The sequence below is a fragment of the Lithobates pipiens genome, unplaced genomic scaffold (genome assembly GCF_037356315.1).
Source record: "Lithobates pipiens isolate NorthernLeopardFrog02 unplaced genomic scaffold, aLitPip1_a1.2 Scaffold_8, whole genome shotgun sequence".
NCBI lineage: Eukaryota > Metazoa > Chordata > Amphibia > Anura > Ranidae > Lithobates > Lithobates pipiens.
In genome coordinates, this window is record NW_027507903.1 from 158,678,419 (window position 1) to 158,692,543 (window position 14,125).

Consider the following 14,125-nt stretch of genomic DNA (forward strand, 5'->3'; position numbering starts at 1 on the left):
AAGTAGGGAAGAAGAGAGGATTAGAAAAATGGAAAGGGAATTAGAAGAGAAGTTAAAAGAGCTTAGAGAAAGAAAGGAGGAAATAGAGCAGAAAATGTCTAGGAGGGAGAAAGAGCTGGAAGAGTATAAAAGAGAGCTGGATAAGAGGGAAGGTGAGATGAGAGAATATTCTGCGATAACTAAGGAAGAAAGGGATGGAAAGACCCTGAAAGAGGGGGAAGAGGAAGGAGTCGGGAAGTTGAGCCCCAGGGAAAAGGAATGGGAGGAGAAACAGGAAGAATTTAATAAGAGACAGCAGGTAGAGGAAGAAAGGATACAGAGGAAAAGGGAAGATTTAGAGGCATACGAAAGGATACTAGATCACGAGAAACATCAGGGGTATTTGAGCAGAAGGGTGGCATTTTTCCCTCCCTGACACCAACCCAGACTCCGCCCACCCACATAATGACAATGCAACCTTATCCACCAATGCAATCTTATCCCCCAGATCAGGCTTACCCACCAGACAAGGGATGCTTTAACTGTGGGGAACTGGGACACTGGAAGTCCCAATGTCCCTACAGAATTAGAACAAACGCTCAGAGAGGAAGAGGTAGGAATCTAAACACCACCCCACATCGCCTTCAGGATATCAGGTATCCTCACCCACCACAACCCCAATACCAGCCTCAGCCTCATAGACCACCCCCACGCATCCCGATGCAGTGGCCATCCGCTCGGCGGACCCCACAATAGGGATGCCAAGAGAATGTCCCGTCCCTCAGCCTTGTGTGTTATAATCCATCGTGGAAAAGTCTTCCGCAGGTACTATTGCGGGTAGACAAACACCTGATATGTCTATATATCACTCCACCATTGCCCGTGGCTACTCCAGAAGGGCAGGAACTATGTACCCAGAGTTTTGCTGTCCTTGTGGATTGTCCAGTATCTTTAATGGGGAGGGACCTACTCTCAAAACTGAATATCACCATTAAATTTGACAGAGGGGGCTCCCTCACTGCCAGCTCACCATTTTGCGATTTACATGCTCCAAAGAGACACACTTACAGGGGACTCTTTGCATCATTACCACCCACTCTAGAAACACATGCCATATGGGCAGAAAACAAAGGGAGTGTGGGTTTTATTAACTGTACACCTTACACACCACAAATGCGTCCAGACGCCAAAGTACAATATCACAAGCAATACCCCCTGCCACTCGAAAAAATTGAAGGCATCACACCATTAATCGATGATTACATAGCAAAAGGGATTCTGAAACACATTATAAGCCCCTGGAATACACCAATCTACCCTGTGAAAAAGGCAAATGGGGAGTGGAGGCTTGTACAGGACCTAAGGGCCGTCAACAAGCAGGTTATACCTCTGCCACCGTTGGTGGCAGATATTTCTTTTATTTTTTTGAAAATACCTGCTGATTCCCTTTGCTACACAGTAGTGGATCTGGCAAATGCATTTTTTAGCATCCCGATCGATGAAGGGGTATTGCCCATGTTCTCGTTCTCATGGCAATGGGGAAAAAAGGCTCAGCAGTTGACCTGGTCAAGATTACCTCAGGGGTATGTGGACAGTCCGGCAGTCCTTAATGAGACAGTTAAGTCATGGACTGCTGAGCGCGGGTCGGTACTAATACAGTATGTGGACGACTTGCTCCTGTGCAGTCGATCTGCTGAAGATTGTGCGGTCGATTCCACATCTCTGTTACATCACCTGGCCAGGTCTGGCCACCTAGCATCGCGGAAGAAGATACAATGGTGTCAAAGTCAGGTAGAATACCTGGGATGCATTTTGAAGGAGGGAACCAGGCTAGTATCCCCCAAACGTGCCGCAGCCCTGCAGGCTCTCAGTCCTCCGAGAGACAAAGCAACCTTGCTGTCATTCTTGGGCGCAATCGTATATTGCCGCCAATGGATCCCAGATTGTTCATATTATGATGGCATTCTGAGGGAGGCTACCTTGTCCACCGCCCCAAAGACAATAGACTGGACAACAGAAAGGCTCCATGCTTTTCAGGCTTTGTTAAAAAGTCTGACTCAGGCCCCCGCCCTGGGATTGGTAGAATATGGCAAACCTTTTCAATTATACTGTGTGGTATCGGGAAATTCCTTTGCTGCAGTTTTAACACAGCAACATGGAACCGGGTACCGACCAGTCTCCTATCTCTCAAAAAAGTTGCCTACCCAAGTACAAGGGATGCCATCTTGTTTACAAAACCTTGCTGCTTGTGCAATGGCAGTTCAAGAAGCTAACAAATCAGTATTAGGCCATGAGCTGACTCTCTACACTACTCATTCAGTGACTCACCTCCTGCAAAACATGAACACGCAGCATATGACAACACAAAGGCTTAGTGGGTATGAGATCACACTTCTGAATACTGATAACCTCACTCTCAAACACGCACCACCAAGTAATCCCACTGTCCGCCTTTTGCATTCTTTGCTCAGGCTGCCACGAGACCCTGATCAAAAGCACAATTGTGTTGAACAAGTTGCAGCAATAACCAGCCCTCGCCCAGATCTCACTGACATTCCCCTACCAGGAGTACAGGACGTTTTCATAGATGGCAGCTGCTCCCGCCCCTCTGATGCAACATTCCTGACAGGGTACGCCATTGTCCAACTCCCTGATGTGGTGTTGGAAGCAAAAGCTTTACCACCCTCCTCGGCACAGGTAGCAGAATTGGAGGCGCTCACAAGAGCTTGCATACTTTTCTCAGATCAGGAGGTAAACATCTACACAGATAGTAGGTACGCTTTTGGGGTCACGCATGACTATGGCGTAATATGGGCAAATAGAGGATTTAAAACTGCTGACAACAAGCCAATTGCTAACTCTACGCAAATTAAAGCACTCTTGCAGGCGATTCTTCTCCCAAAGCGGATAGCGGTCATCAAGGTAAAGGCACATTCATCAAATAACAGCAGAATTTCCAAAGGAAACGCGCTGGCAGACAGGGAAGCAAAAAAGGCCGCTGCCCAATACATTGGTCAGCCAGCCCCCACAACAATGTTCTTCAAAGAACATTTTACATCACCCAACTTTAAAACCATTGTGGCACAGATACAGGGACTAGCTACAGAGGAGGATGTTTCTTTTTGGGTCAAGAATGGTTTGACCAAGGACCAAGAAGGTCTTTGGTCAAAAGAGGGGAAGATATTGGGCATACCAGAAGCAAGCAGTGTTCTCATACTTTCCTATCTCCATGGTCCAGGACATATAGGTACCACCGCCCTAACGAACATATACACAAAGTCTTTCTGTACAAACAACTTAAATAAACAGGCAAAACTCCTCACCAGTAGTTGTATGACCTGTGCACAAAACAATGTCCAAGGGAAACATCATGGATTACATGGCCACCTGCCCCCACCCCTAGGTCCCCTAACAGATTTACAAATAGACTTCACACACATGCCCAAACAAAGGGGCAATTTGAGATACCTTTGCATAATCGTATGTAAATGGTCATCCTGGGTTGAAGCTATTCCGTGTGCAGGTGAGACTGCTAAAATTGCTGCCAAATGCATACTGAACCATTGGGTTTGTAGGTTTGGAATACCAACGGCCATATGGTCAGACAGAGGACCTGCCTTCAGCTCCTCTGTTACGCAGACTTTAGCTAAGCTACTAGGCTTACAGTGGAAACTGCACATCCCTTATCACCCACAAAGTGCAGGGGTAGTGGAAAGAATGAACAGGAACATTAAAGACAAGTTAAAAAAGGCTACGGGGGGCACCATGAAAGGATGGTTGGATTACCTTCCTTCTGTCCTATTTCAGATCAGAACAACACCACATGCCAGAACAAAACTCTCGCCCTTTGAGATTTTGATGGGAGTTCCTGCGAACATAGAGCTGCCCCTCTTAGATCAAAACACTGACATTAACATCTATTCCCAACAGGAAATGTACGTGAAAAATCTGGTAAGTATGCTACAGGAAATGAACGAACATGTCTCTGTCACTTTTTCTCCTCTTTCCACAGAGCCGACACACCCCTTCATCCCAGGAGATCAAGTGCTAGTCAAGCAACTGGCCCACAAAAAGAGGATCGGACCAATCTACTCTGGACCTTGGAAGATAGAGAAGGTTTCCAGAACTGCTGTACTGACCGATCTAGGAAACACCTGGATCCACGCCAGCCGGCTAAAGAAGTGTCCACAGCAACCCCAGACCCCGGACCCGCCTCCAGCACCCCAGGACTCCTCCAACCAGGAACAACAACCAGATTTGAAGGACGTTCAAGAAGGCATAAAGCAAATCTCTCTGAACGAGACAAATCCCACACCTACAGGAAGAAACGAGTAACAGAACTTTGTACACAGAACCTGACAAAAATGATTTCCACTTTTGTGTCAGGAAAAACATTATGCCTCTGGACATGTCTGATTCTGATAGTATTCATACCTGTTTGGTTAATAGCAAATTGTGTGTACCATCCAGAAGATTCAGGGCTATTAGAAGGCATATGTGGGAAAGCACAGACAGCCAATGCACCACCTAGTTTAAAATATAAAAGAAGTATACACCCCACTGAACCCCCTTCAGGTTTCACCGACAGAATGTTGTTGTTAAAGTTTAAGTACAGTTATGCACAAAAGTCTGGTTTTAAGAAATGTTGGATATGCAGCAAACTCCACCCTAGTACAGCCAGAATCCCATTAATGGCCATTCCCTTAAACATCACTCCTTTCCTGAATGGAACACCCCCTATTGTTCTTGTATGCATGCTTCATGTTACTCAAATGCCTCTGCAGGAAGGGTAGCGAAGCACGTTCTGAAACCATGAAGCTGACTCCCATTCCCAGAGATCCCACTGTATGGTACGAGAGTCAGGAACATGAGGCCGGAGGATATGAATTCATGAGGCCTAAAAACAGAAAGGTAGAGAATGACCATTTCGATAATATCGAATGGTCAAAGGGAGGATTGTAAGGAGATTCCATAATACATTGCATTATTGATTGTTGATTCTGATTATTGCTTTTATGCTTGTCTGCTTAAGTGATTTTAAAGAAACTTTTCTTAATACAATTCAAGAAGTTATCTCATGATAGTATTGCTTAATACTGAATTATCTCATGATCTATTTCTGTTAAAATGTCTTCATCTTAAAGCATCTGTTTGTGGTTTTCCTCTCTGTACACTGTTACTGAGGCTAGATTTGGTTTTTAGGAAGTTGTGGCTGATCAGCAGACGGTGACAAAAAGTAAGGAAATATTGAACTGGGATAAGCTTTGAAATACAGAGGTTAAGGTTAAGGTCACAAGACATTACAGAATAATGAGCTAATGAATAATGTGAGCTAATGTGTATAATTTTGATTGGTCCCCAAAAATTGGGGCAGAGTCTTGTAAAAATAGTATAAAAACGGCAAAACCAGAATTAAAGATTGTAACCATTTCAGCATCACAATTGTGTATGAGTCATTGGTTATCTCGCCGGCGAGGACTTCCACTGAGCCATCTCCAAGAGCCTAGGCCACAAGGAAAAGTCGGGCTACCTAACAAAATATATAACAGACACCATCCTACTTCTATCAGATGTCATATGCACAGCTAAGCTGTCAACCAGATAAAGTGAATCTATAGCCAAAACATTTGTTTTAGAAGCGCAATAAGCGTCTGAACCGCTGACAGCTTTTTATTGTTCTTTTCCCTTATACGCTTCCGGTTTGGTAAAACATTGTCCCCAGTACAAAAAGTGAGGGCAAATTTCAAATGAAAAGCTAAATTACATATATGGGAACAGGTAGCTCTGGAAGGATTTGCAACTCTAGTCAGTCGTGTGGTCTAGGTAGCACAGCTAGGATGGCACCTCACTCTTTTTTACTACAGCTGAGGAATACTGTGCTGAATAGCACAATGTAATGCTACAGAGCTTTGACTGATAGTCAACAAAAACATCCAGAAAGACACATTTCAAAAAAGTAATATATTGATTTGCATTTTAATGAGTGAAATAAGTATTTGACCCCTTCACAAAACATGACTTGGTACTTGGTGGCAATCATAGAGGTCAGAGGTTTCGTGAACCTTCAGCTCCCTCCACATATTTTCTATGGGATTAAGGTCTGGAGACTGGCTAAGCTACTCCAGGACCTTAATGTGCTTCTTCTTGAGCCACTCCTTTGTTGCCTTGGCCATATGTTTTGGGTCATTGTTATGCTGGAATACCCTTTCACGACCCATTTTCAATGCCCTGGCTGAGGGAAGGAGGTTCTCACTTAAGATTTGATGGTACATGGCCCAGTCCATCGTCTCTTTGATTGCGGTGAAGTTGTCCTGTCCCTTTAGCAGAAAAACACCCCCAAAGCATAATTTTTTCACCTCCATGTTTGACGGTGGGGACGGTGTTCTTGGGGCCATAGGCATTAATCCTCCTCCTCCAAACATGGCAAGTTGAGTTGATGCCAAAGAGCTAGATTTTGGTCTCATCTGACCACAACACTTTCACCCAGTTCTCAACGGAATCATTCAGATGTTAATTAGCAAACTTCAGACAGGCCTGTACATGTGCTTTCTTGAGCAGGGGGCCTTGCAGGCACTGCAGGATTTAAGTCCTTCAAGGAATAGTGTGTTACCAATTGTTTTCTTGGTGACTATGATTCCAGCTGCCTTGAGATCATTGACCAGATTCTCCTGTGTAGTTCTGGGCTGATTCCCCACCGTTCTCATGATTATTGAAACTCCACCAGGTGAGTTCTTTGTGTTTCTTCCATTTGCGAATAATGACACCATTTGTTGTCATCCTCACCAAGCTGCTTGTCGATGGTCTTGCAGCCTATTCCAGCCTTATGTAGGTGTACAATCTTGTCCCCGACATCCTTGGACAGCTCTTTGATCTTGGCCATGGTGGAGAGACTGGAATCTGATTAGTTGCTTCTGTGGACAGGTGTCTTTTATACAGGTAACAAGCTGACATAAGGAGCACTCCTTTTAAGAGAGAACTTCTAATCTCAGCTGGTTACCTATATAGAAGACACCTGGGAGCCAGAAATCTCACTGATTGATAGATCAAATACTTATTTCACTCATTAAAATGCAAATCAATTTATAACTTTTTTGAAATGTGTTTCTGGATAATTTTTTGTTATTCTGTCTCTCACTGTAAAAATAAACCTACCATTAAAATTATAGACCGATCATTTCTTTGTCAATGGGCAAATGTACAAAATCAGCAGGCGATCAAATACTTTTTTCCTCCCTGAAGTTTGTTGGAAGTTAAGTGGGCATCACATATGTTCCAATATCTATCCAAGTTCATATCCCTCAATAAAACTAATAAAACGAAGTCACGGACTGCGCGCTGACTGTGAGTGCCTGTGGATATTTGTGTGCCTGGGTGTGCAGGGTGGGAGATCCCCAATCTACTTGCAGCTCTTTAATGGGTGTGCTACATATGCAAAATGAACAACAGTCTTAGGGTTCATATAGACAGGTGTTTTTGTCAAAAGAAGCTTTTTTTTATTTAAGTGCAGTGCTGCGCAAATGTGAGAGTTCAAATGAAAAACACAGCAAGACAAGAAAAGGCTATGTTTAACCTCCGTGGTCTGCAATTTAAATGCACCTTAAAAGGGAGAAAAAACTGCTACCATTATGTGCAAATTTGCCCATTTTGGCACACATGCCTTACAAATGTGCCTTTCCCCAATGTTTTGCTATTTTGGCTTTCATTGTCTCTATCTCCTCTGCTGCTAATGTCAGGTTTTCAGGCATCCCCTGTAGCCACTGATGTGGTAACTCCAGCACATGTGCACAGGAATTACTTTGTCCATTCTCAGCATCTTACAGATGCCCAGAATGAGTCAGAAGCACACACCTCACTGCATGTGTGTTGTACAACGTACACAGAAAATAACAAATTCCTAGGGGAAAGAAGACATTTTTTTTCATAATGCAGACTTTGCATGTGTCTTCTGCCAAAAATCCCAAAGTCCAGAAATGTATTTGTAAGACTTTAGCTGTGCTTTAATGGAACATGCTGTGACCAAAGCAGGTCAAATGCAGCCTCTGGATAGCCATCTACACCACTACATTGGAGTCAGTAGGATTCCCCCGAGATAGGAGAGCTCAAAACTTTGAGCCCGACAACATGGGCATGCAGCCGCCTCGCCCCCTGTGTTTAAAAAATAAATAAAATGTATTTATAAAAATGGGTAAGGCCGCTTTAAAAATTTAAAATTGAGACTAGTAGGCGAGAAAACAGCGATCATATGACATTGGGGAATTTTCTGGAATGTCATGTGATCTGGTGGAAGGTTCCAAAACAGTGGGGCTCATTATATAAAGGCACGTTATGTGGTACGGTCACCCTTTATATCTAAACGGAGGACTTGCATTTATGTTTATTCAGTGGTGCTATTTTAAGTCTGAACTGTTTTTGAAGTTTGTTATGAAATGCAAGGAATGTATGAATCAATAAATTGAATATGCTGCTATTTATTTAAATAATAAAACCCCCAAAAAAATGCTGTAGCCATGTTTATGCCATCAATTTGTCTTGTGTCATTATTTATTTAATTAAGTATTGGTGTATTCGGGAGAGGGAATGGTGCAGCCTGCATTCCTATGCATTTGATGTGCATTTCAATTGCACCTCGAATGCAGGAAAACAAATTCCTGTTTACATGAGACCTTAGTTGGATGAGAGGTCTTCAGCTGGTAAAGGTGGCCATACTATAGTAAAATCTAATATTTAGAAAAACCTTTTGTTTGACTAATCCTTACTTGGGTCAAATCCATGTTTTTTTTTTGTTTTTGTTTTTTTACCATAGTGACAATAAAAATCTGAAGAAAGCAGAATGGAAAATATTTCTCGAACAGCATATATGGTCTTATTTCAGAGAATTGTTTTTAAGAGTTCATTTTAGAATAAATGTAAACAAAACTTTGACGTACTTTCGAATGACATTTGTCAAGTCATTGAATGTACAGAGAATGTTTGTATAAAACATTCATTCAAAAATCGCCTAAGGTATGGCCAGCTTTAGTATACCTTTAAAAACTCAGTCATTTAGTCAACACTACACATATCCCAGTGTTGGTGTTCTCGCAAGAGCCACGAGCAGGTGTGTGGCTTTATACATTTATTTACAGTTGTGTGCAAATCGGACCTCCCCGGTTTTATTAAACATCTGACTGCTGGATTATGCTGTATGTGCTTGTGATGACCTGCACCTCCCTTGGTAGTTATAAATGGACTGAGCCGGTTGCCCATTTCTTTTTTTCCCCCTCTTTTAGCTACTTGTCAAATTACATTGGAAATGATAAAATGTTTAGTTTGGCTGGAAATGGTTCAATAAAGTGTTTTCATGAATAAATACACTGTATATTTACCATCTAGAAATAAAATGTCACATTTCCCAGGTTTTACTTTCAGTTATATAAATTACTGCTTTTTGTTCTGTATAATCAGCAATTTATTTGTCCAAACAGCTGATTGGATGTTGATGTATATGGAGGATGAATCAAAAGAAATAGATAAATTACTATACAGTAGAGCTCAGAGTGGGTGTGGGAGAAGCAGTGCACTGAGCCAGTCAGCTAATGTACTAAAAAAGAATATTTTGGTAGGAGGAGAGAGCAGTGGGATGAGCTCATCAGCCTGCTGCTTCTCTTTTCATGGTCCAGTGAAAAGCTGGGAGCGGAATGAGACCTGTTACTGTTATTTAAAGCAGAAGTCCAGGCTAGAACTAACTAAGCTTAAACCTAATCCCACCAACCTTCTAACTTCTAAGAGCCCTTTCACACTGGGGAGTGGGCCGCGCTAGCGGTAAAGCGCTGCTAGATTTAGCGGCGCTTTACCAGCGCTGTGCGGGAGGGAGTCGGGTGCTTTTAACCCCAAAGAATGGGTTAACAAGGGGTTAAAGTCACCCAAAAAGCGCCGAAGCTCTTCAGTGGCACTGCCCATTGATTTCGATGGCAGGGGCGGTGCAGGAGCGGTGTATACACCAGCCCAAAGATGCTGCTTGCAGGACTTTTTTTTCCATCCTGCAAGCGCACCACCCAAGTGTGAAAGCACTCAGGCTTAAGAGGCGCCTTCAGTGTGAAATCTGTAGAAGGAAGATACCTATACTTATTCTCAGGGCGGTCCAGTCTAGGCTCCCAGCAGCAGCTTCAGAGGAGAGGAGGGACAGCCGGAAACGGATGCCCCATACTACACCTAAGGGTGACAATACTAATTTAATCAATTGTCCGTGCTCTGTCCTCTTCACTGAAGCCGGCCATTGGGGTGATCACATGACCGGACTGGAGCGCCCTGAGAATAGAAAAGTATATGCATCTTCTTTTTACAGGGTAGCTAGTATAGGAGAAGAGTTCCTTGTCTTTTACACACATTTTAACCCCATTCACATTAACCTAACACAAATATGCAGCCCCACAGCACTTTTCTCCGTGGGGCCGTATCTCTCTTCTCTGATCTGCTATCAGTGATCAGTCGCTGTGAAGTCCACTCCCGTGTTTTCTTTCTCTGTGAATGGAGGAGAGAGATGCATCATATCTCTCTCTCTCCTTGCAAAGAGAAAAAAAAGTGTGTGTAAAAAAACAAAATAATATTAATTAAAAAAATGAAATTAAAAAAATACCTAGATCAAGGCCAGGGTGTTTGGGTCAAGGTCAAGACCAGGGTTAAAGGACAGGATTTTTTTTTACTCTAGTATCAGTGTCAGCTAGTATCAGTGTGTTTTAGGTAGGATAATATCTATATATAAAAAAAAGCAAAATGCGAACTATTGTTTTTGGATTGTACTATGGGTACATGTGACAAGTAACATACACATATGTGGAATCACTGCGATCATCAGAAGCAGGAGAATTACATTTGGATTTTTGGTGAAAGGGTATGGTAGTACCAAGAAATATACAGCTAAATTTAAAAAAAAGTTTTTTATACTTTGATAAAAAAAAAAAAAATCAGAAGCTATCATTACCATTTACCACCAAATGAAAGCCCAATTAGTTCTGAAAAAAACAAGGTATAATCCACCTGGATGTACAAATTAGTTGTGATAATATGTATGGTGTTACTAACGCATGTCAAAGTTGCAAAATTATGCTTAGGCATTTAGATTTGTTTTATCCTTAGGCACGAAGGTGTTAAAGTGTTTTGTTGTATCTCTATGATATATGATGAAAAACAAAACCTGTGGATCCTTCCAAAAACCTTCTGATCTCGTAACTTCCTGTGGGCTCTGTGGCATTATCTCAAGCAGTTTCAAGCACAGGTTTCCTCTGAACTACTGTACACCTCCCCTATGTTATGGAGATTAGGAAAGGGAGAGGTGTGCTTTAGTCCTAACACTTTCTGTCCTAGGGTTGCTCCCCTCGATACTATACAGTAATTAAATGTAGGAAAGGTAGTGTAAAGGGAAAAAAGGCAGCATTTCCAGCCTTGCTTGAGTTCTTCCCTGCCGGAATACAATATGAGGGGGAAATTTGTATGTATTGCAGAGATGGTACTGCATATGATTTTTTTTTCTTTATTTTGAATAGATAGACCTACATTTTAACAATAAGATATAAGCTGCACAGAAAATTATTTTTTTTCCAGTATGTTGGCTCATTTATATAATAATACACATACAAAAAGGATTTCAAAGCATTATTACCTACTACTAAGATTTACAACAAGCTGGTAGAAAAGATCACACACTTTTAACAAGGGAATAAATACCTGTAAATATTTACAGCTAGCTGTAATTATACCATTCCATGAATAACCAGCAAGAATATTAATTTTGCAGTAAAATCTGCTCTTTGGCATTATGATTGTTCATTGAACCACAAATGGATGTCATCTAAACAAATGAGGTATAAATGACATAGAAGATGAATTTCCATGCACAATGTGACTGGGTAACTTGGATATGTATAAGCATTATACAATACCTCTATTCATCAGTACTTTGGTGACTTGAAGACTCAGACCCATCCAAAGTGGGTGAGTTTTCTGTTTCATCTCTGAGCAGAGGAGAGCAGTGGGAGGAAAAGTAGAGATACAGTGAGGCAGACGTTAATTAGTGACAAGTTAGTACAGCTTGGAAAAGAAGAAGACCAGCAGCAGAATTGCACATAAGTTAGTATTTAGTGAAATTTCATGAAAAGGACTCTGAACTTAAAGATGAAAAAATTTCCAACCTCCTATACTGTGGTTGAATATTTCTTAACTGACACCTAAGCAATTAGACAGAAATCACATGCCTGATTATAAGCTTGCTTATCAGCATGCGACAGAGCTGAAGCCAGTTCTCTTGCCCCCTCTCCTGGTCGGCACTCCAATGAGAACTGGATGGGCAAAGCGGAGAGCGGTGACTGACAGTTATTGCTCTCCGCTCTGAGCACACAGAGAACTGAGTGATCAGTGGTCATGTGATCGGTAATGGGACAGATAGCTGTATGTTTAGTTTTTTTTATACACCCCAGATCTCTCCTTTAAGCAATGCATTTAGATCTGCAGAAATGTCTACTAATACACAGCAGCTTTCTTTTTTATGTAAAGAACGTATCAGATCTTCTCGGGGCAATAGAATAAACTCCAGCTGAACATTTACATTAGTGTGTGGAAAGGAAAAACAGGTCACCAAGTGCTTCAAAAGAAATGCAAAATGAAATGGTAAATTAGGGTATGAGTAAACACAAATCAGGCTGCCTCTCATTTAGCAAAATATTTGCAACCGTTTTATGCATATTTGTAACCATTGTTCCTGGAATTGTGAGCAGCAAACTGACAGATTTAGAATGGTATTTGACACATACAGCAAAAAAAATGGGTTTTCCCTCCAAACAAATGCAAACGTAAGGGGCAGGTTTAGTCCTGTTGCAGAGCTACCTTAGAGCTCAGTAGAGGAAGGAGGAAGCTATAACTGAAGCTGAATTCTTAAAGTAAACTTGTTGCAGAATCTGCCTCCTGTTTAGCATTGTCTTGCTCTGCAACAGAAATGATAAATGTCCCCCATTATGTAGTACACCTAATCTGAGGTACTGATCATGTTAGTACTGGCATGTCCATGATATACTTTAGCATGTCCAACTGCTTTCACATTGGTTCAATTGTCTTGTAGACCACCCCAGGAGTCCCAAAATACAGGGTGCTCTTGTGTAGACAGCAGCCAGCTATCATTGTAAATAAGCCCAGCCCTGTCCCCAGTTGTCACCCCTACCATACGCCTTGCTCATCACTATGACGAGGGCTTCACTGGCCAACAATAATATAAGAGACAGACAGTACAAGGAGAGGTCAGACTTGACCACAGGCACTATTCGCATACAGAGAGCCTTGAGCTATGGGGGTTACCAGGGTACTCTAGAAGATAAGTGAACGGATATACAGGCACCAAGGACATGACTTTTGAAGCACTGGCTAGCATTACATGGACACCATTTTAAATTGGAAACATACACCAAAAACTTAACTCATCTCAATGAGTTTGGAGTCTTCAGATTTACTAGCTGCAAACTTGTGCTAGATCAGTGACTTACTAGGTACTGAAGCCATGATCAGGATAAAAGCCTGAGTTTGCACATTTAAAAAAAACAAGTCTGATAGGGCAGCTGCCGCAATTCCTTCCTTGCAGGATTACTTTAATAAGGATCCCCTATCCACATTCCTTTCATTCCAACCACTTAGGAGGTCTGTTTACACTCCCCATGATGTCATTTTCTGACAAATAAGAATGGTATGGAATGCTCCAGCAATTCCTTTTAATGAAAAGGCAGGTAGTTAAGAGTAAATGCTAATGATCTATTAGGCAAAAAGACTTACCCAGTCTGCCAGGATAAAATGTGGTGAGGGCTGCTAGGAGGTGTGCCTGTTATATCACTACAAGGTGTTGAACTTCTTTGACCATGGGGTAAGGCAGCTGGGATAAAAGCACAAACAAAAATTAGGAGGTCAGACTACGCAGCTAATGAAAGCAGATATCGCCTAACAATCACATTCCATTCAACATAAGTCACATTAAGGAAAGCTTTGATCTGGGAAGCAAATCCAAGGTTAGTACAGACACAGTCAAAAAAAGAACGCTCGGCCACTTAGTAACACAATGACACTTTTGTAGTTTAAGTTATCAATATAAATACATTAGTAGATTCTATATTTATATAGATTGAGAGAACAA

At 41.9% G+C, this 14,125-nt stretch overlaps 1 protein-coding gene across 6 annotated transcripts in view; it reads right to left on the minus strand.

Moving 5' to 3' along the window:
• FRMD4A (FERM domain containing 4A) overlaps positions 1-14,125 on the minus strand; it is a 583,773-nt gene that overhangs the window by 2,524 nt on the left and 567,124 nt on the right. For 5 of the 6 annotated variants that reach the window (XM_077472972.1, XM_077472971.1, XM_077472969.1 and 2 more), the window contains exon 22: positions 13,771-13,867. In XM_077472972.1, the coding sequence (XP_077329098.1) occupies positions 13,771-13,867 (97 nt within the window). Of the gene's footprint in view, positions 1-11,897; positions 11,970-13,770; positions 13,868-14,125 lie in introns of all 6 variants that reach the window. The other variant, XM_077472970.1, reaches the window with a different exon arrangement.